This window comes from Varanus komodoensis, unplaced genomic scaffold (genome assembly GCF_004798865.1).
Source record: "Varanus komodoensis strain SLA01 unplaced genomic scaffold, ASM479886v1 scaffold38, whole genome shotgun sequence".
Lineage (NCBI taxonomy): Eukaryota > Metazoa > Chordata > Lepidosauria > Squamata > Varanidae > Varanus > Varanus komodoensis.
Genome location: NW_025335909.1, coordinates 154662 through 179180, shown reverse-complemented (window position 1 = coordinate 179180; position 24519 = coordinate 154662). Strand labels below are relative to the sequence as shown.

At 47.6% G+C, this 24519-nt stretch overlaps 2 protein-coding genes across 5 annotated transcripts in view; one reads left to right on the top strand and one right to left on the bottom strand.

Annotated features, from left to right (window-relative positions):
- Window positions 1-1530: 1530 nt before the first annotated feature.
- Window positions 1531-2370, bottom strand: LOC123028720 (testis-specific serine/threonine-protein kinase 1-like). The gene has a single exon (XM_044440933.1). The coding sequence runs from the start codon at window positions 2368-2370 to the stop codon at window positions 1531-1533; it is 840 nt and encodes a 279-aa protein (XP_044296868.1).
- A 10014-nt stretch (window positions 2371-12384) lies between these two features.
- The window catches only part of DGCR2 (DiGeorge syndrome critical region gene 2), a 49005-nt gene continuing 36870 nt past the window's right edge, over window positions 12385-24519 (top strand). For 3 of the 4 annotated variants that reach the window (XM_044440661.1, XM_044440660.1, XM_044440658.1), the window contains exon 1: window positions 12386-12529. In XM_044440661.1, the coding sequence (XP_044296596.1) occupies window positions 12451-12529 (79 nt within the window). In that variant the 5' untranslated portion in view covers window positions 12386-12450. Of the gene's footprint in view, window positions 12530-24519 lie in introns of all 4 variants that reach the window. The other variant, XM_044440659.1, reaches the window with a different exon arrangement.

The following is a 24519-nucleotide window of genomic DNA, read 5'->3' as shown; positions in this document are numbered from 1 at the left end:
CTATCTACCTGCCCAGCAGGTAAATGGTAGCCATGAGGAAAAAGAAAAGAGGTTTAGGAGCTGCCCAGCTGGTGGCAATGGTGGTGAGGAGAAAAACTCGCTGATGGAAGAGGCTCAGTTTATTATCCTCTATTCCGTGTACATCCACTCTTCTTTCTTGGAAGGAACCCAATGTGACTTACATCATTCCCTTCCTCTGTACTTTATCTTTGCAACAACCCTGTGAGGTAGGCCAGGCTGGGAGACAGGGTCCGGCTCCAATCATCCAGTGCTTTGCTAGGCACAGTTCTGTGTTTGCATAAGAACTGCAACCCCGATCTCTGGAGTCCCAGTCCACACTGGCGCTCTCACTGGACAGGTCTTATTCAAAGGGCCCTCAAGGCATGGATTCACCAGCACCGGTCTTGCCCGAGGGGTGTTTTCCCACCTGTGCCAGACGTCTAGTCTTGCAGCTGTGCAGCGCTCAGCATGCGTGAGAGGCACGACTCCGCGAGCTCCTACAGGGCTCCCCCTTCTGCCCTGCGTGGGCGAGCCCGTGCCTCTGGATCCTCGGAGGACTCTGCAGCTGCCCCCTTGCCTTCTGGCGCCACTGTGCTTCCTGAGCCTCCACCCACACGCCTCCCGTGCCAACTTACCCTCCAAGTGAACTCCCCTGCAGCCTTCAACCAGTTTGAGTCATGGCAACATTTCGTCATGACTCTGCAAGTGCATCTCTCGAACTCCCCTTGGGGCTGCGCAAGAGATGAACTGGGCAGGCGAGGCGTGGAATTCGAAGAGGCTTGGAGGGGCTGCTTCTGATCGCAGGCGCTGGGCAGGTGGGTGGAGGGTCTCTCTGGTGGAAGAGGAAAATCCAAGTGGGCCTCATGAAGAAAAGGAACGGGAAGGAAAGCAGCCCTTCGCACTGCAGGAACAACTTGCGTTGCCGCATCTCAAAAGAGATACTTTAGAGGGGGAAGCGTGGCAGGAATGGGCAACCCAGATGACTGGGAGACCTGGGCAGCACAGATCCTCCGAGGCGTGATTGCAGGATTGTGGCTTTGCAAGGGGCAGAACGGGCCAGGAGGGGGAGGCATGGCAGAAATAGGCAAAATTATGCATGCTCTGGGCATGTCCTTGTGTTGTTTGCCCCCAATCAGTGAAAGGGTTGCTACTTGCATCTGCTGGGTTTTCTCTTTCTCACCATTTCGTTTTCTTTTTACACTGAATAGGCTCTTCGGGTGGTGTCGGACTGTAACTCTCTGGGGCTGGTGGGACTTGGAGTCCAATGGCAGATGTCACCCTCCACCCGCTTTCATAATGACTTGCTTAGAATACACACCGTTTAAAACATGGCAATGACCTCGAGTGCTTTGGCAAAAAGGCAACACAGAAGCATCATAAATAAATATATCCAACAGTAAATAAATACAGATCTCATCAGGAGAGCTGTGCCGTGTAGCTCAAGGAAAAGAAATTCACTTTTACTGCACTCTGCAAAGCAATAGGTACTCCTGGTACATTTCATGTGTGCTCTTTACCACCCAGTTATTCTCACAGTCTGTGTGACTTCAGGCGCTTTCCCTGCACCCAAACATGGTTCAGCACGTCTTCAATCCGTAACCGATGAGAAACATCAGGCTGAAGCATGCGGAAAATTAGATCTTTGCACTCGATGCTCAAATACTCTGGGAAGAGCACTCGGTGTTCCTTCTGCAGCCGGAGCATCCGCTTGACGTTGGAGTCATCGTACGGCATGTACCCGGAGACCATGACGTACAGGATAACACCCAAGCTCCACATATCATAAACTTTGGGGTGGTAAGGTATCCCCTGGATGACCTCTGGAGCAGCATAAGCTGCAGAACCACAGAAGGTCTGGCTGGGAATGATTTTGCCGTTCCCATCCCGGAAGCACCGCTTGGAAAACCCAAAATCGGACAATTTGACGTTCATGTCCTTGTCCAGCAGGACGTTGTCACATTTGAGGTCCCGATGCACCACGTCTAAGTCATGGCAGTATTTCACAGCACAGCACAGCTGGCGAAACATCCTGCGAGCCACTTCCTCCGGAAGCCCGCGGTTGCTCTTGATAAATTCCAGCAGGTCTCCCTGCACCGCGAGCTCCATCACGATGTACACTTTCCCAGAGGTCTCGAAGATTTCGTAGATCTTGATGATTGAGCAGTGGTTCACAGTGGACAAAATCTCCAGCTCCCGGGGCAGAAATTTTTCTAAGAACTCCGTCGGAACTTTCCTCCTGTCTGTGATTTTTACAGCCACGTTGAATTTTAGGCGTTCCGAGTAGGCCGATTTCACTTTAGCAAAGGAGCTCTCCCCAAGAATACCTCCCAAAATATAACCTTTTTTCTTAAGAACAGCAGCGTCATCCATAACGCCAAGGATGGGCATGCCAATGTCCCATTGGAATGTTATTCAGTGGCTCATTCCTTTGTCGGCTGTGATGGTCCTTTCAGAGGTGTTTAGTCTGGCTGCTGGTGTCTCACTAGCGGGATTATTATTGTTGTTGTTGTTATTGCTGATGTCATTGGTGATGTCATAAGGCAGCACTGTAAGGGGCTTGGATATGTGATTCAGGGATCTGAAGGAAGAGCAGGGTTGGGCCCAAGGCATCTTGCTGAGTCAAAGGTAAGGTGGCTCCTCTCTTATTGCATGTGCAGAAGCTAGAGAGCTTGTTGGCCCTTATTTCCATCCTGATGACAGGGAAAAATCTTCCACTGCACCTGAGTGATGGTTTGACGGGACGTTTCAAAGTCCTGGTCCAGCATCCATTATGACCATACGCAAGTCCAAGAGTCTAAGCACGCAGGCAGCTGAGTTGATCTTCAGACTTCCCCGACCTTGTGCCTTCCAGACCTGTTTCAGCTGTAGCACCCAGAAGCCCCACTCAATGGCCCTTGCCGGATGGGAGTTCTGGGAGTTGGGGTCCACTGCTTCTGAAGGCCACCAGGTTGGGGAAGGCTGACCTGTATTAACTGAGCTGTTCTGCTCATTTTTAGCTGTCCAGAGCAGGGTTTTGGGAAAGCTCATGGAGCTTGGTTGCCCATTCAGGACCCAAACCATTCCAAAGTGTGGGCAAAAACAGTTCCAGAAAATAGAAACCCAAACACGTGGTTGAGATTCAGACTGCCAGTCCTTCATGCCGCGGTGCTGTGGGAAAGACCCCTTGCGTGTTTGCCAGCAGGAAAATGTCTCTCTTTCTACATCTTACACAGGCTGAGAATATAGAGCAAATTTGGGAGACATACAAAGTTAGTTTGCAAGCATAAAAAGGAGACATTCTTATAAAACAGGAAAGCAAGCTTGACATTCAGTTACTCAATGTCTTATAATTTACTGAAAATTTATTTTTGTTGATCTCTCTGCGTGACTAAGCACAAAACATAGAAACAGAGTGAGTCAGAAGGGACCTAGATGGCAGAAGGGCCATCTAGTCTGACCCCCGGCTCCAGCTGCCTCTGCTCACAACATGCCCTTACTAGACCCCTGCACTTTTTGCCCCTTTGCCCTTTATTTTTTTTTAGCAAGCCATTCTTCAGCCATCCCATCCTGCTGGCTCTTTATTTAGGCCTCATTCAGTCTATCCACTTAATCAACATTGACTTGTATTATGTTTTGCAAAGTTTGTTCCCACAAAAATATTTTTTTCATCACAGCACGGAAGAAAGCAAAACAGGCTTGATGGCGATGATGATGATGAATAGAACAGCTGCAGGAGCAAGGACCTTGCACGCCCCAGTTGCAGAATATGTCGCATAATGATTCATCCAGATGAAGGGATTCAGGAAGTTTTCGTGTGGCTTTGAAATCATCCCTGTCAGGAGACCAATTCTTGGTGAAGGACATACTTGATTACTCTCAGGAGAGACCAGCAAATTGTTTATGTGTGTATTTAGAAAGGGGGTGATTTATATTTTGTTTCCTCACGGCTGTTGCTTTTTTATCGAGGCTGCAGAAGCTTTGCTTGGCCAGCTGGCTGAGGAAGTAACCAACTTGACCCCGACCATCTAACTGCCAAACGAGGGGTGTATTATTAAGAGGCGGTGAATCTTAGGTCAGCCTCTCTCCTGTTCCTTATAAGTCGTAATCATCCATCACAGAGAAGGATGCAGAAATGATAAGATACACACAGGAGCGTGGCAAACTAGAAGGGATGGGAACATAGAAATGCATGCTGTTGATTAACCAGGCAATCTCCGTGCGTTCTTTGACCCTGGGCTCTGGATTGGGGATCCTGGCAGAGACCTCTTTCTCCGGCCCCAAAAGGCATATCCCCAAGCAGTCTGAGTCTCCAAGGGTGCCAGTCTAAGATTTTCTTTTGCGCCTCATTGCATGGGTCGGGGGCAATTTTCCTGCAGGAGGGAAATTGAGAGAAGCACGGAAAAGCACAAGGGAAGAATGATGTGGGAATGGAAACGGGAGAATGCACATTAATTCTGATGGAGTGGGAGTGATTTTTGCCATGGTGCAAATTAAGGAATGGCTTTTAAGTTGCTTGAGTGAGAAATGATTTGGCCTTGCGCTAAGTGAAATTTAAATAAGGCCTATTTGTTCCTTTCTCATTTTGCATGGAACTATAAATTAGCATATTCAAACTGTAGGTAGATTGTGTCTTGGGCCCCAAATCTTTTAAAAATGCCTAGCAACATCTCTGCTCTGCACACGCTGATGTGACGATTCAGCCATAGTGCTCCTTATGAGGATAATGCGTCAACGATATATTTATGGATCTTATTTATATGTATTGATTTGCCGGAGCACAAATCATTCTGACTGTCTTTATCAACCTTTCTTGTTTGGATATCTGTCACTGAGAAATCATTGGGTTGGATCTGGGTTTGGCATGCTTAAAGTGGACACACCAAAATAGGTAGGTTTAAATTTGTGGTTACTAACTAAGGTCTTACTGAGGATGCTAATTTAGGTATGGCTAAGGAAAGGCAGGGTTAGGAGCTGGCTCCCCAAGGCTGCAGCTCCCCATCTTTCATCTGAAGCTGTGGGAGGCCAACAGCCCCATATTCCTCCTGTCTATGGGTTCCTGTTCAACTTCAGGGTCCCTGGTTTTTTTAATTTTTATTTTTATCTAAAACATTTATGTCCCATCCTTTCCAACGAGCGGCTCAGGGTGGCTTACAATGATTTAAAATATAATATTACAATAAGACAATAATTAAAATGGTAGATATTAAATCAACACAAAACACTTCATAAACTAAGAAAAAGAAAAGCAAGGAAGAAAAAGAATAGAAGATGCCAACTGTGGAAAAAGATCTTAAAACATCTAAACCCCTTAATTATTAAAAGGATGGCTAAATAAAAAGGTCTTTACCTGGTGCCAAAAAGAGTATCAAGTTGGCGCCAGATGAGCCTCTCTGGGGAGCGCATCCCATAGTCAGGAGAAGGCCCTCCTCCGTGTAGAGACCCTCTGTACCTCCTCCAGGGAGGGTTCCTGGAGTGAGGCAATCTTAAGGGCCACGAGGGCATATAGGGAAGGAGACATTCCTTCAGGTATCCTGGTCTCACGCCGTTTAGGGTTTTATAGGTTAATACCAGCATCTTGAATTGGGCCTGGCCTTCAACTGTGGGAGCCAGTGTAGCTGATACGAGAATAACGGCCGTCCCCCGTCACCAACCTGGCACTCTGTTTTGTACCAATTGAAGTATCCGGAGCATTTTCAAGGGCAGCTCCACCTAGAGCGCGTTACAGTAATCCAGCTTTACAGTTTATAGTAACGCAACTGTTGCTCTTGGTTGCATCCGATTCCCCGGCTTACCCAGCTTTTTGCCCACACAGGTTTCCTCTCTTCCTAGCTTAATGAATCTTGCTGCACGCGGGTTTTTCCTGCAATCGGATGCTCTGTTCCCTCCTGCCTATATATCCCTTTTAACAAATAATGCTGTCTTTACAGACACACTCTTGTAAACACACACACTTCAGAGCATATGTAAAGCAGCACTCGCACATCTGTGACGAAACCTGGAATGAACTCGCTGTCTATTTTCATCCTGTCTTTGCCCTTTTGGAATATCAGTTATTGTGAAGCATTAATGGCGTTTGGGGTCCTTCTTTAGGGTCTCAGCTCTCTGATTGCGGACTGGATGCATCTTATCTCGACCATGCATGCAAATGCACCTGCACAAAAGGTATTATGGGATACCCACTCTCAGGTATCACTTTCACCTAATGAGCAAAGCAAGCATAAGCTTGGCTCTTAAACTGGCAAAGGGCAAGCTATTACGGAGGAAATGTACACCCTGTGCAAGACACGGGGTTGAGCCGTCAGCAATGCCTGAACATTGATCTTTGGCACAAGAGCAGAAGTGTTACAAGCATGTCTCGGAAATGTTAGAGCGGAAGCCACTGCTCACGATTTCAAGGCAGCTAAACATTTCAAAACATTTGCAAGAGGAGTATAAGAACCAGCAGTGGCAAATGCCTTGAGATTCAAATAAACCCCCCACTCCTTACAAAAAAAATCATGACAGGGCAAAATGCGGGGAAGCAGCAGAGAAAAGTATAACACACCTGAATTAGGCAAGCTGGGAAAAGAATGAAGCCGGGTGCCAAAAACTAAGACCCGGGGGGTGGCAGCTGGAAAACCCAAGCGAAGGCATTCCACAACGGTCCTTCCTTCAGCCTCTAGTCATGTTGGACTTCAACTCCCAATACCCTCTTCCAGCCACGCCTAACATATCTGCTCCAGGCATGGCTATTCGGCCTTTGTTTTGGGCTGCTGTTTCCACATTTGCTGGCCACTGGCAGGTGGCTAGGATGGCAGAAGCTGGAATTCATGCCAACTGTCCAGGCAGGCTGGCACAACAGCCTTCGAACTAGAGCTTTATTAACTTTGTGCGAGCCATTCAGACTTGCTTTACAGTACGAATGCAGCAACCGCAACAAAAAATCAAACGTAGTTCGAATACTAGCCGTTCAGGCCGTGTGATTGTTGGAAAGAAGCTGATTTCAAAAGCGAGAAAGTCTTTTCTCCTAAACTCATGCTATGCATCTATGCCTCTACGTTCCCTAGAAGACTCTTTTGCTGGAGAAATAGGCCCAATCCTGTAAGTGGCTAAGGAAATGGCAGTCCAGCAAGACAGTGTGTTGAGGCAGGCTGGGTAGGGGTGTTGGAGAAATCCTCAGTGGATTCAGACGTTTGGAGTTCTGTGAATCTGCCCTGTGGATTCTGCAGCAGTCTGACTTTTCCCGAGTCCAGTTTTTAAATGTTATTTTATTTTTTTATTAGAACATTTCTATGCCGCCCCTTGGAGTTTGTGCTATAATTCACATTAGTATTCACAAATGCACATGGACAACCAGGGCGGTGTAGTGGTTGGATTACTGGATGGAAAACCCGGGGGATCTGGGTTCTAGTGCCCCTACAGCCATGGAGCTCACTGGATGACCTTGGGTTAGTCACTGACTCTCAGCCTAACCTACCTCACAGGGTTGTTGTTGCAGGGATAACTGAAGAGGAGGCGAACCATGCAAGCTGCCTTGAATACCTTACAGGAGGACGGAATGTGGGGCTTGATGTGCTGTAATAATGATACCACATCTGTGCCCTTGTGCGTTGGCACTTTTTGTATTTTTGTATTTATTGGTAATTTATTATGTTCTATTGTATTTCAATGTATCTTATTGTGTTGTAAGCCGCCTCGAGGCTTCGGCAAGGGGCGGCATAGAAATGTTATAATAATAATGATAATAATAATAATAATCGGAATCAGTGCAAGAAGAATGACATTCTAATTGAAAATACCATTGATTCCATCAATAAGTAGTCAGTGGAAGAAAGTGACAGCCAGGAATCCATGAAAATGAGGCCAAAGATATTTTGGAAAATCTGTATATCCTTAATACTGAATTGGATGGACAGACAGAGCAGGTTCGATGCAGTGGAGGTCATTGTGCCATGGCTGAGAACAGACTTTGTGTGCAAAATGTTCCATCCATGCATATTCGGTTCCCAGTGTCTTCTGTTTAAAAGGAAGCAGGTAGCCCTTCATGGGACAGAGCTTTGCTTGTGATCCTGCAGAATTCCTACAACCCTTTTCCAGCCTCTCCAGATGACAGCTCCCAGAAGCCTGGCCTCCTTGGCTAATAGCCAAGGTTTTCCGGAACTGTAATCTAAAACATCCATGGAGCACCATGTTGGGGAAGGCTGGAGCAGATAACAATGGGATGGAGGAACAAATGCTCCTTCCTAATTCACTTAGAATAAGAAAGAGGATGTCTGTCTTTCTGTGTGTCCATCCGTACTGCAACATCAAGACTGGAAAAGCAAGAGATGTGGCATGCATATGAAGGAGACCCTGGCAGGCTGCACTTGGTGTGAATTTTGTTTTGTTTTTTCTGCACATAGTGATTCATTTTAATTTAAGTGTATCCGTGGCCTGGGCTGGAAGAGGGCAGTAAGGTCTTCGGTCACTAGGGGGCAGGTTTTCCTAACGACCCCATCGCTTGGAAGTCCATTCTGTTTGGACCCCGCTGCAGTGGGCATCCCTTCCTCCAGGGACAGACCCCTTCTGCAGCAGACTCTGGGCCCACCAGGGTGAGGGGTTTGCCTAGGAGCGCCCTTGGCCCATGGCTGCCCTTGGTGTGGGCAACAGTTCCCACTCTGAGCTGTGTAACTTTGTCTTGAGGGCTTAACTGTCCAAAATATTCAACCTGGGCAAAGCTCGGTCTGTTTGTTAGCATCTGTATGTTTTCAAAGCCTGAAACTCAGAATCAGAAAAAGCCTGTTGAAAACAAAAACAGAACACCACCTGCAAGCCTGGTGCTTTCCTTTGTTCCTTGCTTTGCTTCGTTATCAGTGCGCCCAGTGTTGCTGTTCTCTCCTACTCTGTGGGGACGGTTTCATAGCCACAGGGGAAGCCAAGCTCTGAGACGCAACAGCCAATAAGCAGCTGTTGGCCCGTGCTTAGGAGGCGGCAGTGGCCACGGGTTGGTAACACCTGTGGGGCTCAGAGAGGCACTTGTTTCGGAAGGCGCACGAGATAAAGCACGCAGCTTGATGCGTGTGGGAGCTTGGAGTTTTGAGATATCGTTGGCTGGCCGTGGGGGTGGGGAAGCGGCTGTTTTGAACATCTGCATGCCATTTTGGTGGCCGGTGGGAGATGCTGCGCCTAGGTGCAGAGCCAAGGGGTTGCATGACTCTGTGCATCAAGGGTAGGCAAGGTTGGCCCCCCACGCCTCAGCGGGGGCCCAATGACAAGAGCCCCTGGAATGCCAGCAATGCTTAAGGGTTGTTTTGCCCAAGGTCCTTCAAAAAAACTGAAGCTGGCATTGTTTTTGCAGCCCCAGAAAGTGACACTGAGGGGCTGAAAAACTGAAAATCCACAGGATTCAGGAGACCCTCCCTGCCAAAGTCTGGAGGCATCGTGGCAAGCGTAAAACCATAGACTCTTGAAACAGTTGCACGGCTTCTGGGATCCTGTGGGCACCTGGTTGGCCATCATGTCAACAGACTGCAAGGCTAAATGGACCCTGGACTGCATCCAGCATGGCTCTTACGTTCTGCTGTCAAGGTTGCACATTAGTAAATAAACAGAAGAGCCAATCCAAGATCCTACTAGTGCAGATCCGACTAAACCTATTGCTGAAATCCCTGAGAAATGCACATCTGGCCTTGCACTCATTCCTGTAATGTTTGAAAGGTCCCCAAGAATGGTGCAGAGAACAGGATCACTGGCCGTTAGATGTTTGGAACCCTCCTTGCCTGTAGAAGGGCAGCATGTCTGGGAGAAATGTCTTCGCCTCATGTTCTCCCGTTTTGCTAGCTTTCTCTCTGCAGAATGTTTTTTAGGCAATGGAGCAGGAAAACATGCCACCGTCTGCTTTTATTCTGTGCCTGGAGGTTGCCTGCTCCTTCGTGGGTTAGCACAGGTGTGGGCCACACCTCAGAGGCAAAGAGCAGGTGTAAGCAAGTAGGGATTTAACACAGTGTGGTCCTGAGGCACTGGGTGCATCAACCCTATGGCAGCCAAGCAGGTCTGTGTCTTATCAGTGTCTGCATGGAACTGCCTTCAACTCAGGTTCCTAGAAGTACTGTGGGGCAGAAGTATTATTTCCCATAGAAAATAGGGAGCATGTTGTTCTGTCTTTCTGTCCATCAGCAGCAAAACCATAGAATCTGGACACCTGAAGCTTGGTAGACATACCAAAGGGACCTTCTTGGTTTTGAATGTATGGGTTATTTATTTCCAGGCAAAATGGTTTCATTTCATATGTGGGTGACGTCTTCAGCTGCTCTGCTCTGGGAAAGCTCTCCCCTTTGTTCCTGCTTTCTGTGGCTCTCTTGGACGGAGCCCTTGGAGGTTGCCTGTTGCTTCTGGGTAGGCAGTTGCTGTGCTCCCAAAGAAGGCAGGTGCCCAGTCGCAATCTGGGCTGTTAAAATCCCTGGCTGATAATAAGGTGCATGGATTGAAAGCCTGAGCCATTTCTGCTCTGATGTTTTAGTGCAAGGGTATGCTTACAGCCCGCACCATGCCCTGGCAGGCCCCCTTGTTGATTCCCCCCCCCCCCACACAGTTTTTTGGTCCAGCTCTCTGAGGAGTACTAGGAGATGAAATGCAACTACTCTTGCTGTTTCCCACAATGCCCCCAGCCTAGCATGATGCCCATGGCATGGTGGGAAATTGAAATGATGGCTAGACTCAGCTACCCAGCACCGCTTGGAGTAATCCTGGCACAGGCAGCTCAGTCTTCAAAGCTCGTTGGCAGGGGAAGGGGCGTCTTGGACAGCCAAATCCCCAGCGAGCATTCACAGAGGGGTGCCTCCGAAGATGTTCCAAGCACCCTCAAACCTGCATCCTGCATGTACTGGCATGCCTGATCCTGCTTACATGTCTTTGGCGTGTTGGATGCATTGTCTAATTTGAGCGTCTAATTCTTGCATCCTCTGCTGTATCAAAGAAGTTCTACCATCTCCATGGCTACAACCCACAACCAGCCCACACATGTTAAGGCGAGTGGAGGCAGGGACTCCTTTGAGCTGCAGAGTTGTCTCAGAGAAGCCTCTTGGCCCAGGGTGTCGGTTCCCCTTCCCCCAGTCTGGAGCCCTCCAGGCCTGTGGGATTCCCAGCAGCCCCCCGCTAGAATCAACCCCCATTTTCTCTGGATTGACAGTTCCCTGCCCCCTTGCCTGTGGGCTGTGGGAGCCCTGGACTTCGGCTCGGAGCTCCAGCCCCTTTCGAATGCCCAGGACTGCACGGAACCTCTGGAGAGCTGTGTGCGCGTATGCCGGTGGAGATTTGCTGGAAACAAGCACTACATTAGCTAAAATATTATGCCTAGATGGGTTTTGGTTTATGTATAATCTGGAGAAAGCCGCACACAAACTGTTCACATACATGCATTTTCCTTTCAGCTTCTTTTGTTCTGTGGAAATTTTAGCACTGGCCTGGGATGGGAGAGCCCAGTAAAAGCAAGCCAGTGAGCACCAGTATGGTGTGGTTAAAAGAACTGGTTGCACTGGGGACCCAGGTGATCAAGGTTCTAGTCTGCACCCAGCCATGAGTGACCTTGGGCCAGTTCCTAATTATTAGGTTAAGCTACCTCACAAGGCTGTTGTTGGGATTAAATGGAGACGAGAAAGACCAGGACAGCTGCTTTGGTTTCCTTGCAAGAGGGAAAAAGTGGGATATAAATGCAATAACAACCATTTAAACCATAGGCGTGATTTCCCGCCATATTTTGGCCGTATTTTCACATAACAACCAATGCTTTCTGTTCTCTTTGTTGCACTCCAGCATGCCTGAAGATGGAACTGAGGATTTCTCACTTTGGGCCAGTTGCTGACTCTCAGCCTCGCCTACCTCACAGGGTTGTTGTGAGAAAAGATGGAGGAGAATGATGCGAGCTCCTTTGGGCACCTTGCAGGAACAAGGTAGGATATATGCGTGTGTGCATAGTAGAATTATAACACCTTAATAATATAGCAACCATTTAATTAGCAAGAATATTTATGACAGTCCTATCCTGCTTCCTTTTCGCTGAGGTAGCTTACAAGCAGCTGCCGCCGCTAATAATAGCATTAGCGATAATAGTAATAATAATCAGGTGTGGGTTCCGCCAGCCCAGGACGCGCCGCGCTCCGCCCCTCATTAGCGATGCGCCCATGCAAATTCGCCGCCGCGGAGCTCCTCCCCCGCCGCCCCATTGGCCGCAGGCTCGGCGGCGCGGGGCGGGGCGGCGCTCGCGAGCAGCCAGGCGGGGGAGGGGCGCGCGGCCGCCATCTTGTGCGTGCAGCGACAGCCGGGCGGGCAGGCGGGCGGACGTGCCCCTTGGCCGAAGCGGGTGGCTTGCGGCGCCGACCCCGCGCGCTTCCCCGCGGCCCCGGACGGAGCAGCGCAGCCCGCGGAGAGACGAGAGCCGCCGCCCCCCGGCGCCGCCGCCGCCGCCCCTCCGCGGGGCTTTATGCTGCTGCGCTGCGGAGGATGCACGGAGGATAAATGGTGCCCAAGGCGGACAGCGGCACCTTCCTCCTCCTCTTCCTCCTCGTGCTCAGCATCACCGAGCCGCTGCGGCCAGGTACGGGGGCGCGGGGGGCCCCGCCGCGGGGCCGCCTTTGCAGCGGGGCATGGCGGTGCGAGGGGGCGCCGGGGCAGCCGCGGGGGCCGCGTGGGGGGCGGCGGGGGGCCCCGCGCGGCGCGCGTCCTCCTCTCTGGTGGGGGGGCTCTCTCCGGGGGGGGTGGGGCCAGGGTTGGGGGGGGGGCTCGCCTGCCTCTCTCCTCTCCCGAATGCGCTGCCGGAGGGTTGCGCTGCTCTGAAAGGGGGCGAGCGTGACCTCCAAGGGGGGGGGCGGCTTTTGTGTCCCGGCTGGAGAGAGCAGGCGCCCTCGGTGGTGGTTTTTGGGGAGCTGTGGAATAGTCTGCCTATGCAGGGTTGTGCCTCGGGGGGGGAGTCGAGGTCTGCGAGGAGTTGTTGCTATTATTGCGCTGCGTTTCTGCCCTGCCTGCTTTGCTCTTGTGGGGAACGCAGCCGGCTTACAGAGCTCCAGTTTGCCCTCCCAACAACAGCCCTGCAAGGTAGGGGAGGCAGAGTGGCAGTAGCTGGTCCAAAGTCACCCAGTGAGCTCCGTAGCTGGGTGGGCTCTAGAACCGGATCTCCAGGGTCCCCAGTCCAACACTATTAACCAGCATACAGTACTGGCACTCACTGGCGTGCTTTTATTGAAAAGGGGGTGGGCGTCCCCCCCACAATAGTGGGAAGCCCCCTGATAATGGTGGGAATAGTAGCTAGTACTCAGGGATGAGGAGGGGAAGGTAGGTCCTTCTCATGGTTGAGGAACCTAAGAGTTGTCCTCACTGGTGAGGGTGAAGGTTTGTTGCTACCTATTATGGGACCATGTGTGTCCGCATGGAACCAAAATTTGGGCAAAGCATGTGGAGACATTCCCTAAACTGGTGTATGATAGTTCCTCTTGCCTTTTTATCGGAGTTTGTTTGAATAAGAGTTCGAGACCTATCTGTTGATTGCAATAAAGGCAGTGGAATGCCACTCATTTTGGAAACGAACTGTGCTGACATTAGAAAAAATGTCTCCAAATGTCAGGGCAAAGGTATGGTCTCCTGAGGGTTGTTCAAGAGATGAAGGGGTAGGAGAATTTTCCCACTGCTTGGGACATGGCAACTTGTTGGTTTTGTGCTGGTGCATCTTTAACAGGTGAGGAGGGAGGTAAAGATTACCTAGGAAGAGAAGAATTGGAGCTTTGTTCAGGTGAAGGGGAGGAAATTGAGCTGCTGGTGTTTCAGGGGCTTGGGTTCTGGTTAAGAAGTGTGCCCTCAGAAGAAAGATATTTCTTAATGCTGTGTGGTGATGGACGCCAGGGTAGCTGGAGATGAGCCTATGTTTCTTGGCTATATGAGAATACAAAAGGGGGCCTTCCAAGTTCTGTATTGTGGAAGTAACAGGTCATCCTAGCCTTTTCCCTGTTGCAGTGCTATTTTCAGGCTAGCTGTGCTGCATTGTGGTTTGGAGTTTGAAAGCTTCAGAATTGGCATATTTGTTTCCAGTGCCAGTAGGTTGGGGAGCCGTGGAAGGGTGCTGAGCCCTTCGTTGCATCTTAACAGTTGGGGTGAGGGGGAAACAGCGATTCTTGTAGCAGTGCTTTGGGTGTAACACTCAGTTGCTGCATCTGTTCCCCTCCCCAACAAATTTATCTTCAGAGTACAGCACAAGCCAAAAGCTAAAAGTGTATTTTTTCAGGTAGCCAGGTTAGGGGGAAAACTGCCAGTTCTGTCCACCCATCAGTGTAAACCGAAATGGTCTGGCAGAGGAATGCAGAAAGAGCTTTGTGTTGCAGTGGGATTTTAATTGACTGATTAAACTGGCTTCTGTCGCTTCCTTTTTCTGTAATGCAATTTGGCAGCTTTTGGAACTTGTGGCTGTGAAATTCTCAACCAAATTTGCTCCTAGGTGGTGAGAAAAATCATACTGTATATAGAAGAAATTAGTTGGATGGCATTGCCTCTCTTGCAAAGATACGCTGCTTTGAAAGAGGCTTGTATCAGGAGAGGATGTAAAGGCTTTGATGTAGCATTTCCTGAGTAATGTGGCAGAGTTACATAAGTGTTCATTGCGTGTGCCTTGTTGGCATAACCAGGAACTGGGTGAAGCTTCAGGTTGCCATCATTTCAGAACTTCAGGAGCATTTTGAAAATTAACGTGCATTGTGAAAATGCTTTGCTGTATTATGTAACCTTGCTGCATGCAGAATGTAATAGGTTTTTATTGTTTGTACTCTTGTGAATAAGAATACTGGCTAGAACTTGGCTGACAATCTTGGTGAAGCCTAGCTGTGGCTTGTTCGTTACTCTATTGCATCAGTAGTCTAACGCTTAGCATAATCATAACATCGGGAATCTTTGCAACAGACTCTTGTCTTCAGGTAGTTTGTTTTGAAAGAGCCTTGTGTATAGTTGCAATAAGAACTTGGTCGCAGCATATATTGGATTGTGAGTTTAATGCTTGAGACAGCCAAAACAGTAAGGGAAGATAATTTCTACAGAAACACAGAATGTCTACAGAGCTTCCTTTCTTGTGTCTGACAGCTAGCTATATGTGGAAAAGGGAATTTTGAACCCACAAACTTTGTGTATTGGGGAGAATTATGCAGCAGTTTTGTTGAAGATGCCGCTGCAACTGTTCTTTCTACCAAAGAGACAGTCTGGCTTTTAAACTGAGAATGGCTTTGCCTCTTTAGCTGTACAAGGGCTGAAAACTCCAAAGCAACCTCTGGCAACTTGCAGGATTCGTGTAATATTAGACCAGGATTTTCATTAGATCAGGACCTGGGTCCTCGATAAGTGTGTTATATTTCGTTATAGGCAAAATCATTGTTTAGCTTGTGTCATTAATGTGATTTTGCTGCCCTAAGTTAATTGCTTTTTTAGTGTTCATAGCTAATATCTGCCTTTCCCAGCCTGGTGCCTGGCAGATGTGCCAAACTAGAACTCCCATCTTCTGTAGGGACTGTGGGCAATACCCATGTTGGCTGAATTTGATGGATTAAAGTTGCAGTTGAGCACAGCCGGGGTTGTATGATGGGCCGGGGTCGGCTGAACTAAAGAAAGCAGGGGCAAAAGTAAAGAAGTCTTGTTATCTCTTCTCTGTGGTGCTCTTGGAGTTTCTTAACTGACAAGGTTTTGCGTCCTTTCTCCCCAGTCCTTCTGCTCTTACATGAAAAATACTGTTATCTAACTCATCAGCTGGACCAATCAAGACCTTTGTTTTTGATTTGATGGAGGAGCCCTTTCTCGAAGAACTTTCTCCAGCAAAGTTCTGGTACCAAAGGTCCAAGGATGTTGTGTTTTTACTGGTATCTTTAAATGACTTGTACAGTGATATCTGGATTGGCATTTGTCAGTTCCTGGTAAGATAAGCTGTCAGGTCCTCTTTTGTGTTCTATTAGCACTGAAAGTCTCTTGTTTTCTAGATGGGGTTGTTAAAGTGGAGGTAAAGATCTGATTGAAGTAAAGTGGCTGTTAAAACCATTAGTCCTCCAGAATTGCAAAAATGTGGAATGTGGTCATTCTTTTAAAATAAAAGTTTATGTGCTCTGTCACAACTCCACAACATTCTTGTATTATTGCCTCATGGTGCCGTATAAAATAAACTGTCCGACCTCTGTAAAACTATTGGAATCTTTTTGTTGATGGAGAGCTGAGCTTAGGAATTAAGAGCAGCATTGCTTTGGAATGGAACGGCCTTCCATTCAAGTAACTGTTGTAGTATGGCTGCCATGTGAATCCCCTTTCTATACAAGGCCTTGAATTCAACTCATCTTCTGTGTCCACTCACCTACTTTTGGCATGACTATCCTACAGAAATCATCTTGGTGTATCCTCTGGTGAAAGTCTGCTATGATTCCAGGAGTTTTGAATCCCACAGCATGAGGTGTGCAGCCCAGTCCGTGTGTTTACTCTGAAGTCGATTGTGTTTTATTCAGCAGTGTGTATCGAGGACAAACTTTGGTTGATGCCTCTGGTGCAGAACTCTTTGTGCTGCTGAGCAGCACCTTGCGAAGCCCAGTGGGGTGCTGAGATCTTTCTCAGCTAGGCTGCCTATGTTTCCTTGAGCTAAGATGCCAGAGGATGAAGCTTGGACCTTCTCTGTACAAGCACATGCTTGCTCCCTGAGCTGTAACCTTGGTCATGATTAACTCGCCTCCATGGTCCTCCCTGAGATGGCTCATCTGGGTTATAAACACAGTCCTTGCCTACTTAGCATCAGCTGCTCATGGCCAGCCAAGCAGGTATAGGATTGCATTCTTGTGCTCTTAACCTCCTGTTTCCTGCAATGCAGGTTTGCTTGAGGGTGTAAGATTCAGTGCTATGTTCTTGGCATAATTAAATATGAACCATGAATGGACATCAAACACAAAATGATTCAAACCTCTTATTCATTGGGCTTCAAGCGTAAATGGGCAGGATCCGCAAGTCCTTGACATAAGGAGTTTGGTCCCCCTTGCACGATCATGTCTGTGTGCTTTCCCCTGCTTTGCTGGGGCATTCGGCAAGGGGCGGCATAGAAATGTTATAATAATAATAATATAATTCTTGAGAGAGGAGAGAATGAGAGGCTGACCAAATGAAAAGTAGGCTGGACATCTTTTACGGTTGCATAGAAGGTACTTTTGGTTAACCTTATAAATAAGTCCACAAAAGTTAACTAGCCCACAAAAAGATTTACTGGCCTGCGAGAGTGCGGCACGGGAGGGGCATGGCCCTTCCAGGGACATGGCTGCTTTTCTCTGCTGAGCTCCTACATGGCAGGCTTCCCTTTGCTGGCGGTTGTCTTGGTTTTCTGTGTGGGTGCAGAGCCGGGTCAGGACATCCTGTTCCTCCGTTTTGCTCTCCTGCCTGCATGCGATTCCCGGTTGCCTTTGGCTACCAGGTGAGTGGCTTAAATATAAGGGCACTTTAGGAGAGGAAAGGTTTTTTCACTGAGGCAGGAAAAGCTGCACTCAAGAAGAAGGCTTTGCCTTCCTCTGGTCACCTGCAACACAGGTGAAAGAAGAGGCTCATGTGCTAAATCAGTGTGAAGGGGGCTCCATGTTGGATGTTTAGATAACAGATGGAACCTGCATCTGAAAGGTTTGAAGGCTGCCAACCTAAATGCCTATTGACTTGCGGCTCAGCCACTCACTCTGGATTCAGCACATCCATTCCAAGAAATTGAAAAAAGCATCTCTCAGGAGGGAACCTCCTGTGGGTTCTTGCCGAAATGCCCTTCTTGTCTCTCTCTCACTCCAGATGATGCTGCAGAACTTTCTTTGTGGGTGGTGCCGTAGTTCCACCCCGCATTTTCATCTGTCATCAGCTTAATGATCTGCATCCTTCTTTTCATGAAACTCTGTACCTTTGCTAAGCCACTCCTAGAAAGCAGTGGGCATTATTTATTGGGGGGGGGGGAGAGATGCCTTGGAGAGGACCCCTGCCAACGTGGGGGCGGCTCTTCTTTGGTGAAGGGCAGCATGAGTGAGGTAGCAGTCTTGGGGGGGGGGGGAACTGGCGTGCCTCCTCTCTGAGCCTCGGAAGAGCTCAGTTGCTGCAGGGTGTTGCATCATACGGTGTCTCCTGGGGTATATTTGCAGTGAGATAAACTGTCCTGCCGCACTTACATCATGATAATTCCCCCCCCCCCCGGTCCCCCGTGCGCAAAAAATGTCCCATCAGGCTTCTCATTACGGCAGAAGAGAGACAAATAGGTTGTGTCAAATGCACAAGAAAAATGCAGATCAGAGGGGCCTTGTTGCTGGCTTGCACGGCGGTGTTTGGTGCGGTCGAGCTGTCCATGGTGACACAGTTCACCATTTGTCCACCCTGAGGCAGAGATGTTGGTTGTTCACTTTGCTGCCAGGGCTTTCTGCAGGAAATATCTTCTAGGTAAACTGCATAATTAGTAAAGTGATCATGCTTCTCCAAGTTTAATAAGTCCAGAGATATCTTAGTGTGTGAACTCATTCAAAGAAAAAAGTACTCAGAAGTAAACTTTATTTTGAACTATTGGGAAAGTCACAGCAGTTTCTGAAGTGCATGTAATTTGAATTCCCCCACCCTTCTTAAAAGTCAGATTTCTCACTGGTTTTTCAAGACCAGGGTGAAAGATCATTTGATTAAACAGGCATTTGATTAAGGTTTCTGTCTTGTTTGTGAGCCTCTTCTGGCTGATAGAAGAGAATGAGAAGTTACCTTCTATTGAGTTACACCCTTGGTCCATCTAGCTCAATACAGGCAGGAATTTTTCCAGCCCTGCCTTGAGATGCCAAGGATTGAACCTGGTGCTTTCTGTATGCGGCGCATGCATTCTGTCATTGAGCTGTGGTTTCTCCTTAAATTGTAATAAATGACATTTAAATACTGTTAAATGCTGTCCTTCCTGCATAGCTGTAATTCGAGTCACCTTTGCTGACCTGGAAAGGTGCAGGCCTGCAGCTGGATGGGTGACCAGATGTGGAAGCCGAGCATGGGTTGGGCTCAGCAGCCTTCTGTCCCCTCCCCTCCAGAGAAATGGCTCTGCAGTGTGTGGTTTTGGCCTGGGTCCTTGTATACTCCATTTCTGTTTGGGAGTAAAACATTCCTATTCAGCCTTTTCTTTAATCTGTGCTAACCTTATTATATTTTTGTGTGTATTTCTTTTTCTTTCTTTCTGGGATTAGTGTCCTTTTTATCTCCCGCTATTTTTTACAAATGTATATATAGTATGTGACTCTGAATAGTGGATATATTTTGCTGCGCCAGCTGTAGGTTTGTCTCACTGAGAGTAAATCCTTGCAAATTTGGAGACTGCACGTTTGTTAGGCTGTGCACGTAGGATATAGTTTGCCACATCTGTCTCATTTCAAATGATTCCTGGAATCATTCGATTAATAACGGGATGTTGCAACTTATTTATTTGATTGGCAGAGCTTTGCACAGTTCACAGCAAAGCATAGCAAATAGTGCTACCTTCTGAAAAGGGTGGGCCATTGGCTACAGCTTTCTTAGGATAATCTGGCCCTAGGGAAAATGGCTGCTCTCTCCGCCTTAGGAGATGGGCGGGCATGGGGAAGTCGAAGGGCCAGCTGTGGATGCTCTGGACCGTCCTTCGTCCTTCTTATGGGCCACCTGAAGGAAGCTTGGTGGATCATCATTTGGGGATCTGTGGCATACATGGTACCAAAATGGATAGACCAAGCGGCAGGTTGGTGCCTTATAAAGCAGCAAGGAATTGTCAGGTAAATAGAGAGGTTAGCTCACAACCAATCCTTTGTGTGCAAGTTGTCACAGGAAATATTTTTGTGTTTGCCTTCCTTACACTGCAGCCTTTGCTTATGGTAATTAATATTGGCTTTAACTAGTTTCAGTGAGAGACACATCTTTTTCCCCCTTGAAGTTTCTTCCTGTAAGATTAATGGGGCTTGAGAATGCTGACAAGTTTGATTCAGTGCCTAAAGTGATCAGGGCAAAGCCGTCTTTCATCAGTCGATTGTGTAGAACTTTCAATCAGATTATTATAGCTAAGGGCAAATGAATGTTTTACATATTTCTTCGGAGAGCTATTAGAATTCAATAAGGATTTTGGAACAGGCCAGCTTTTAAAAATATTAATCTTATTAGCAGCTTGCAGCACTAGGACACTCATGGAGGGTCACTTGGCATTTTTAGTAAGCTTTTCATAAGGCTGTTTAATAGCCCATTGATCTCTCATTTTTATGGCTTTGCCCCACAACGTGGGTAATCAAGGTTACCTGGAGGAAATAATTTGATGTTGTTAAAAAATCGTGTGTCTCAGCTAATCATCATTAGCTACACGGTTTGCCATTGCAGGTATAATTAAACATCGATTTCAATCTCGTTTTCTTGTTAATCTGGATATATTTTGGGTTCCGTTTTATGTGCACTTTGCAACATTAGGTTCACAGAGGCCCACAATTATTGGCTTGTTTACCAGTCAGAGACAATTTAGGGTTTCTGTCATCCCCCTTCCCTTTTGTTTTTTGCCATTCTAGGAGTGCTGGGGGGGGGGGGGAGAAGCGGGGTTGACTATTTGTGCATGATAAAGGAAATGCAGGGGATCCTTATTGCTTGGAAGGGGGTCCTGGGGTTCCTCACCTGCCTAAAAGCACAAAAGCAGCAAGACCAATGGGACAGGCAGGGGTCTTGTGCAGCGCTGTATCTTCCTCTCACCAGAGAGCAGGGGGCATTTACCTCTGGAAAGCTAGCGTGTGGATGTGTGTTGCTGTTAGTCGCAAAGTTGTGTCTGACCCATTGCGACCCCAGGGACAACATTCCTCCAGGCCTTTCTGTGTATGTGTAGTTGCTGTGGCTGTGTCGTTGCTTCTAAATGCAAACTAGACTAGGAGCTGACCCTCACTCTTGTGCTTTCCCTTCTTTCCAAACTATATAGCTCTGCCATCTTTATCCTGACTTTTAAAATTATTTGCTCAGATGAATGTGACTAGATTGTATAACTTGATTTTCCAAAACCGGCAACTGCCACATATTTGAAGAATTCTTAAGTGCACAGCAACTGTTGTGTGCTGAACAGAACTGTAAAATAGAATATTTATTATACTGGGGTATTTTCCCCTCTCACTGTATTGTTCTTCCAAAAAATTTTCAAGTTCTGTACATGTGGTCTTTCAGAAAATTAATTAGCAACATCGTGCAGTATCACTCACATTTTCAAAGACGTAATTAACTTTTCCTAGCTGACTCACCCTACAAAGGGAATTTGTGAATACGTACATGTGTAGCGCATGAACGCAGATCTCTGTATCTGTAAGTCAGTGTCTGGTTGCATTCAGATAATCTTCCAGCGATGCTTCAGAAGTGTGGGTGGTTAAGGCTTTGACTCGCGGGTTATCTGCTTCGTGCCATCTCCTTACGGTAAGAGGAGATTGGGAGCTTCTGGTTCACAGATCTGCAAACTAGGATTTGTTCAAATGGTAGATTCCTTGAAACAAGGATGCCAATCCAGTGTCTGACTTTTCTTATGAGCAGCCCTGTTTTGCTTCCTAAGCCTATTTTGGTGCAAACCATGGCATACCTGCTAACCAAAAGCAGAAGTTTCTAATCTCCTTCCCCTGCGCAGAAAGGAAGATGGAAGACAGGGAGTTCCTGGGTCTTAAATGGAGCAATCCCCCCTCCCCATAAAGTAGGGCAGAAGGGTCTAAATGTGGCACATCACTGGAAATTAAAGTATTCTGAACAACCCAAGCATGCCAAATGATATCCCAGGCAGTTTTAGGGCACTGGAGAATTTCTTCATCATTTCCCTTGCTCTCTGTGTCATAACATGGGGTATTTTGAGTCAACAGTTTACAAAGCATGTTAAAGGATACAGTAGCTGGTGCTGGATCTTCAAGCAGAAGCCAAAGCAGCATTTCATGCTATTTTTTTGGCAGGACTTTTTTGTGTGTGCTTCTGCTCCAGCTTTTTTGTTATGTTAAAAATATATTAAACTTTATTTGCCAGGTATGGTGTATAGTGCAGCCGAGGGACTCGAGCAGTTTTCACTCTTGCCAAAATATGTATATTCATCTGGGCCAGAATGGCTTCTCAGGCGTCGTCATCACATCTCCCCTTTTCATCGGAGCCCTTCTCGCAGGCCGTAAAGATTTATCCTTTAATTGTGTTAGCCTGTTGGGTGCTGTTGTATACACGGTGTTAGCTTGTAATTGTTAAAATGGGATGTTTTATTGTTTTATTAGTACGCCATTTTAGGAAGGTTTGTTCTGAAAGGTGGCCCAGACAACATTTTAAATAGCACCGAAATACGAAGATGATTATTCAAGATGCTTTTGTTTTTTAAAGAGAGCCGGTAAAGCATGCACACACCCGTTTTTGTATTGCAGCATGATATTAAAACAGGATTTAAACTCTATCAACAATGGGTGGTAATTGCAGATGCCTCTTCTAAGCAGATGCTTGTTGGAAATTGCACCGACCTGGGTCTGCATTGTGAGAGGCTCTCCACAGACGCAGGAAAAGATTTGCTTTTGTCGAGGTGTTGGCTTGCACAAAGTGACCCTGAGTTCAGTGGGTGCATTGAGTGCTGAGAAGTATTCCAAGTGTGTGGCGAGTCCTGCCGAAGCAGACTTGGATGGGTTCCAGGGCTGCCTCGTCCTGACCACCCACGCCGTGCCCGAGAGGCAGGTGTCAGCTTGCCTCCTCCCCTTAGTGATAGAACAGGACGTAGTTACAGGCCGTCCTTAATGGCTCTTCCATGCTAAACCTGAGCTGGTTTGCTTTTTCTCTCTCCCATTGCAAAATAGGCAGGGATAGTAAGCATTAGGGCGACGCGGCCGTCCACAGAGAACCTTCGGCCACCATCTGCCCCGTGTGAGGGATCACGGGGAGCTGGGTGAAGCTGTCCTTTGGCCTCCTCTGCTACCAGGTGTCCTGTGGGCAGGATTCTGACTTTCCGTGCACTGATATTGCAGCGCTTTCTTAAAACAAGCATTCTGGTGTCCCTTCTGAGCTTCTAAGGATGTGTTTATCCTGGAAGGCAGAATGCAATTGTAATAAGAAACTACAGCAGGGTACAAAGCATAAGAGATGGGGTCTGTGCCCTGAGGAGAGTACAGTGCAAACTGTGACTCAAGTGAATGTGGCAGATGAGATGTGGTTAGGGAAGGAAGGCCTGTTTGTTTATTTTGGTAAGGACCAGTAATGCCTGTACAGTTCTTAGTAGTTGTTCAGTCTGTTTCTTATTCCGTTGTCTTTCCCTCACTCTGCTCCCAGCTTGCAAGAAACCTTGCCCTTCTAGTGTCTTGTCAGGAGAAGTGGGTGTTGGGAGATTAGCTTTGTGCAGCTTGGTCCTACACACACTTGCTAGGATTTTAAGTCAAGAGTTTAGCTTTCACCAAAGCATGTATGCATTGAATTGCACCTTTCCTGATTCCTCAAGGCTGCTGCTTTTGAGGAATTTAAATGCTACAACTGTGGCCATTATCCCAGGTTGTGTTTAAGTCACACCTCCAGCGCTGTGACATCTCAAAACCTGGAAGCTGAGACTGAAGAGGGTGAATTTGGTTGAAATCATGCAACTGTTCTCTCGCCTCCTGCATAAGTGCACCTGCAGCCTTTTGGCTCCTGCTGAGCGTCAGCAGTTTTTAAGGGTCAGGAATTTCGTTTATTAAATGAAAACGAACAAACAAATGTGGACTGAAGAAACAAGCTAGATTCGTGCTTCCTCTAATATGCGGCATCAAACGTGCATATTCTAATCTAACTTGACCAGTAGATTTTCAGCCATGGAGTGTTTGCTCATCGGTTGTCGGCTAACTAATCCTCGGTGCTGTGGGTTGACATTCTTTGCGTAGCCCTGTGCTTAGCATGGATTTCTGCAGTCCTGTCAAAATGGATTTATTTAACCAAATACTCCATAGGGAATGCATGCAAAAGAAGAAAACTGTTGACAAGCATCACTGTTTACTGTGCTGGAATCTAGGAGGATGCCCTGTGGCAGTGGTGGCGAACCCATGGCACGCACGCCACAGGGGGCACGCTGAGCCCTATCTGGCCACGCAAGCCAATTTGCGCCAGCATTGCTCCAGCAGCCGAGCATCGGATAACGGCGCCCATAGGGGCCATGCGCGTTCTCAGAAAGGAGTAGCAGCGCCAGGCGATGACGTCACAAGGTGTGGCTCATTAGCTGCCACTTGTCCGAGCTTTCGCATGGCCTGTAAATGCCAAGGAGAGAGAGAGAGAGAGAGAGAGAGAGAGAGAGAGAGAGAGAGAGAGAGAGAGATGTTTGTATCATTGAAAGCTCTGTTACTGTGTTTTTCTTTTAAGACAGATGTTAATGTATGAATTGTTTTTTCTAAACTAAAACCTCAGCATCATGTTTTACTGCAGTGTTCGCACTTTGCCATAAATGAGTGGGTTTTGGGTTGCAGTTTGGACACTCGGTCTCTAAAAGGTTCGCCGTCATTGTCCTATGGTAAGGAAATAACTTAATTTGACATGTTGTCCCTTTGCTGAGGGAACCATGTTTGTTGCCTCTTCGCTGCGAGGACGGGGATTATGGTT

Bases quoted from the DNA above. Each gene is read 5' to 3' on its own strand.
- LOC123028720 (XM_044440933.1), bottom strand. From the start codon at position 2,370: ATGGATGACGCTGCTGTTCTTAAGAAAAAAGGTTATATTTTGGGAGGT.